Consider the following 4114-nt stretch of genomic DNA (forward strand, 5'->3'; position numbering starts at 1 on the left):
TGAAAAATGCAAAACCAATTCCCAAATCCAGGTAAGATACCATTGTATCGTGTAAAATAAAGGAAAACATGAAAAAGTTGATATGGGTGGGAAAAGAGTAGCTTAAATGTGCAGAGGCTGCGTTGCATACGACGACCTGCAGATTCATCGTCTAGGACAAGAAATCACTGTGTCGGCAAATACAAATCTGCCAGAGCGACAAAGTTTGAGCAAGAATGAAAAGTAAAAAGCTGATGGGGGAGGAAGAGAAAACTGAATAGGAGATTGCAGGCAGTCGTAACTCTAAATAAAGCAGTTGGATGTGTTCGTTTCGATAAGTCGTTAAAAATCATGCAGCGGGGATAAGAGCGGAATGATTGGCGTTAAAAGGGGACATGGAACTTGGATGAGCAGGGAGGCGAGAGTCAATCGGCTGAGCAGATTTATCGAATGGTGGATTCGATCTTGACATCCTTGAAGGGGACCATCCACTGAGGCTCGAGCCAGCCGGCATTGTTGAAGACCACCCAGAGTCTGGAGGCCTTGTTGACGTCGATCTTGCAGGCTTGCTGAGCATCAGTCTTGCGGAACTCTTTGCTGTTCTGGAAGCGCTCGAGACGTCGCATAAACATGCGTCTCTTGCTGGTGAGGTAAGTAGCACAGTCCAGACGCAGACCACTGGCGAGGTTGAGCTCGGCAGGGTGAAGCAGCTTTCGGTTGGGGTCGTTGCTGAGGTCAATTGGCTGGCCCTTCCAGTCTGGCTTGAGCTGAGCGGCAGCGCGATCAGAGAGAGAACTGAGAGGCGGGCAAAAGTCCTGGAGCATCTGGAAGTTCTTGTCCTCGCGGCTGGGAGCAACAATGCGGCGAGATGGCTCTGGCGTAGCACTTGGGCGGCGTCGGGCAGCAGTAGATCGAGCAGGCGCAATGGGCGAAGTCATAGGGATGGCAGCAAGGGGAGCACCGCTGGAGCGAATTGGTCTTGGGGCATGAGGCTTGGAGATTCGGCCAGCTACTCGATCCATGTGTCGATCAGCGCGCTGAGATCGGGCTGGTTTGGCTGCAATTGGCTTGGCTGGTTGGATAAGAGGCAGACGCCGAGCTCCCAAAGCGGCCTCTCGATCGGCAATAAGGTAGGCTCGCTCCTTTCGCAGCCATGCTCTGGGGTTGCTGTTGTAGTTCTTCATGACCTGCGACTTGATGGAGATCATCAACTTGTAATCCTCACGCCGTGGAGGCGGGACAACAGTGAAGAGGTTGGCGGTCGACTCCAGAGCTCGGACATGGTCGTCGACGATTTGCATATGGGTATCTTCATCCTCGGCAGGTGCAAACAATGGCGGGCCCGATGGCGACAACTCATCAATGGGATAAAGAACTGGATCTTGGATAGTCGAGCTCTGCGGTGTGCTTGGAGTGTTGTCATTGTTGCTGCTGGAGACAGACTTGGTGTAAGGCGAGATGGGCGGCGACATGGGCAGCGGCAGCTTGTCAGACACCGACGCAGACCGGCCGCTGTTTGCCGACATGTTGGCAAGGACTGTAGTCATTTCATTGAGCGTGTTTGATTCTTGACGACGGGCCTTAGCCTGGTTAAAAGTCTCGAGCAGGTTCTCAGGGGGGGACATGAGATTGCTAATATCCAGCCTGTTGCTGGCCTTGGGTGGCGCCGGGGCAGCCATTGCTGGCTGAGCGACAGCGGGTGAGTCGCTGTGGGGGAAATTGGCGGCCATTGTGCGAGATTCAATGGCAGATTGGCGGTTATTATTGAACAAGCTGTGAATAGGAGAAGGGGCAAGGGTAGATGATTGGGTTTGAGATTGAGATTGAGAAGAGCAAGAAGAAGAATTAGAAGAAAGCAACTTCTGAGACGCGGCAGCTGATGCGTTTAGGATCTTGTCGAAGTGAGTGGAAGCTTGCTGGGCAGCGCGGAAACGTGCGTGGCTTGCGGCGGGTTTGTCAGCCATTCCTAGATGGCGATGACCCGTCTGACGTGGTTTGGGCCGGTGGCAAAGACCGTATCGACGCAGGCAACACAGTGGGTCGGCTGGACAGATTGGATGTGAAATCAGTTCACACAGCCTCTTCGGAATTTAGCGTTGAGAGCCGGAGATAGAAGCCCTTTGAGATTGGCTTTATGGTTTTCCAAAGTCCGCCTCTGACAGCTAGTGTGGAGATGTGTATTGGTGATGATGAGTAAGAGGAAGAAGAGGAAGAAGAGTGCAGGAAAAAAGCCAATTTGAGACTCTTGAGAGTTGTATTTGCTGTCACTCTGGCGACGGCAAGTTAGTAAAAAATTGGGAAGGCGAATTGAGTTGAAAGCGATGGATGAATGGAACAGGCAGGTTCCATTCAAGCAATGCAATGCGTGCTGTGGTGGCGATTGGGGTAGAATTCACCTTTTCTAGTAGCTTTCGCTTCGTCAAACGATAATCAGCCCTCACTGGAGGGAAGACACGGTCAATGAAGAAGGGGTGATGGTGATGGTCCGAATGGATCCGATTGCTTTGGTCCTGAGTAAATTGAACGGCGGACGATGCAATTGGCAAGATTGACTGTGCAAGATAAACTGGATCTGTCCCGGCACAAGATGTAGGTACAGGATCGGTAGCTAGAGAGGGTTTACGAGGTGAGGCGAAGCCGAAGACAAATCTGCAGATTTGCGAATTGTGTTTGGTTTGTGTTTGGTTTGTGTTTGATTTGCGTCCAGAGAGGGAGGCAACAGATGTTAAATGAGAAGAAAAAAAGAAAAAACCTGGCGGTCCGACACCTGGACTGATGACTCTTTGGCGAACCGGGCGGCCTTTCACTTTTCTCGAACGCTATACTTGTGTTGCTCCTAAAGTTTCCCTGGAACAAGTGGGCTCTTTGGCAAGGGACCAGTGGGCGAATCAGCTAGAAGCCAAAAGTCAAATGGAAACAGACAAACGGCCAAAAGTCCAAATCACTCGATGCTTCCTGGAGAAGCGAGAAGCAGTGAATCACTGTTGATACCCGACGAGGAGGAACCGTCCTGGTATTAAAAAGCCGTGATGTGGCGGCCGGCGAGACCCTGATGCAGGCACCACACAGGCGCCCACGCCCCCCCGCAGGGGAAGGAGCTTAGAGCAGCATTAGCAGAAGAGCGAGCAGCAGTGGATTGCGAAGCAGCAGGCGGGAAGAGAGGATACCAGGATGTGGAGGGCGTGGGTGTATCAGCGGGTGCTGGAGTTGCTTAGGAATAGGTTTGGCGATGCTAGTCCTGATGGAGTAGTGCCTGTGACTGGTTTCTGGCTGAGCTACTGACAGGCCAAGATGGAGGGGGGTGTGTGTATAAGATAGCGGTATCTGGGTATTTGAGTAGAGACGAGACAGGCTTCCTCTGCTGCTTGTTGCTTGTGCTGTCTGTTGCTTCTAGGCTTCACATTTGCTGCCTATGAGCACTGCGCACAAGCTCAATGTTGTGCTGTGGCGCTGCTAGCAGTACCGCAAAGTATCTTCACCGTTTCTGATCCGCAAATAGCGCCATTATTGCAATTGTATGAACCTACACACTACATGCGTCCCCGTGTTTCTCCTCAGCAGCGGCATATCAAGCCACCAGCGCAGAATCTACACGCAAAGCGACTTGGCGGCGGCTCAACAAAATAGGCGGCCCATGATTGGGAGGAAGCGCTGCGGTCAGGCTACACACCATGTCTCTCTTCTATCGTTTCTTTTTATAACAGATACGGAGGAAGAAGGAAGGAGAGGAGGCAGTGAGGCAAGGGGGAAGAGAGGGGTGTAGATAGAAATCAATCTTCTATTTTCCTTTTTGCTTTATGTATGAGTGAGTCTTGCGGATGCTGAAACATGGAGCCTTCGTATCAGAGAGATGACCGCTATTTTCCCTCATTCTCACTTCATCAATCAATCATGACGTCCTCTCTCCATCTTGCCGAGTAGCGGTGGGAAAGACAATAATTAGCAATTGACATTCAAGAGACTAAAAAATAGAGAGCAGCGGCCGACCTGCGTCTTTTCGCTCTTCTGCGAGGTACCCCCGGGAAAGTGCGCGATCTCCATTGTGCCATACCTTACGGTACATATGTAATGCGAATGTACTGCATAAAATGGCCTTGCAACAACGTGGTGGACTTGCTCTAAAAAGTTACTGCCC

At 51.4% G+C, this 4114-nt stretch overlaps 1 protein-coding gene across 1 annotated transcript; it reads right to left on the bottom strand.

Moving 5' to 3' along the window:
* Positions 1 to 422: 422 nt before the first annotated feature.
* GGI43DRAFT_384293 (SWIRM domain-containing protein) lies at positions 423 to 1943 on the bottom strand (the record flags this gene model as incomplete). The annotated part of the gene is made up of 1 exon (XM_083203499.1): positions 423 to 1943. One exon carries the CDS (start codon positions 1941 to 1943, stop codon positions 423 to 425), a length of 1521 nt encoding a protein of 506 aa, XP_083060221.1.
* Between the last annotated feature and the right edge of the window lie 2171 nt (positions 1944 to 4114).

The sequence above is a fragment of the Trichoderma evansii genome (genome assembly GCF_050947405.1).
Source record: "Trichoderma evansii strain SZMC 28006 chromosome Unknown GGI43scaffold_11, whole genome shotgun sequence".
NCBI lineage: Eukaryota > Fungi > Ascomycota > Sordariomycetes > Hypocreales > Hypocreaceae > Trichoderma > Trichoderma evansii.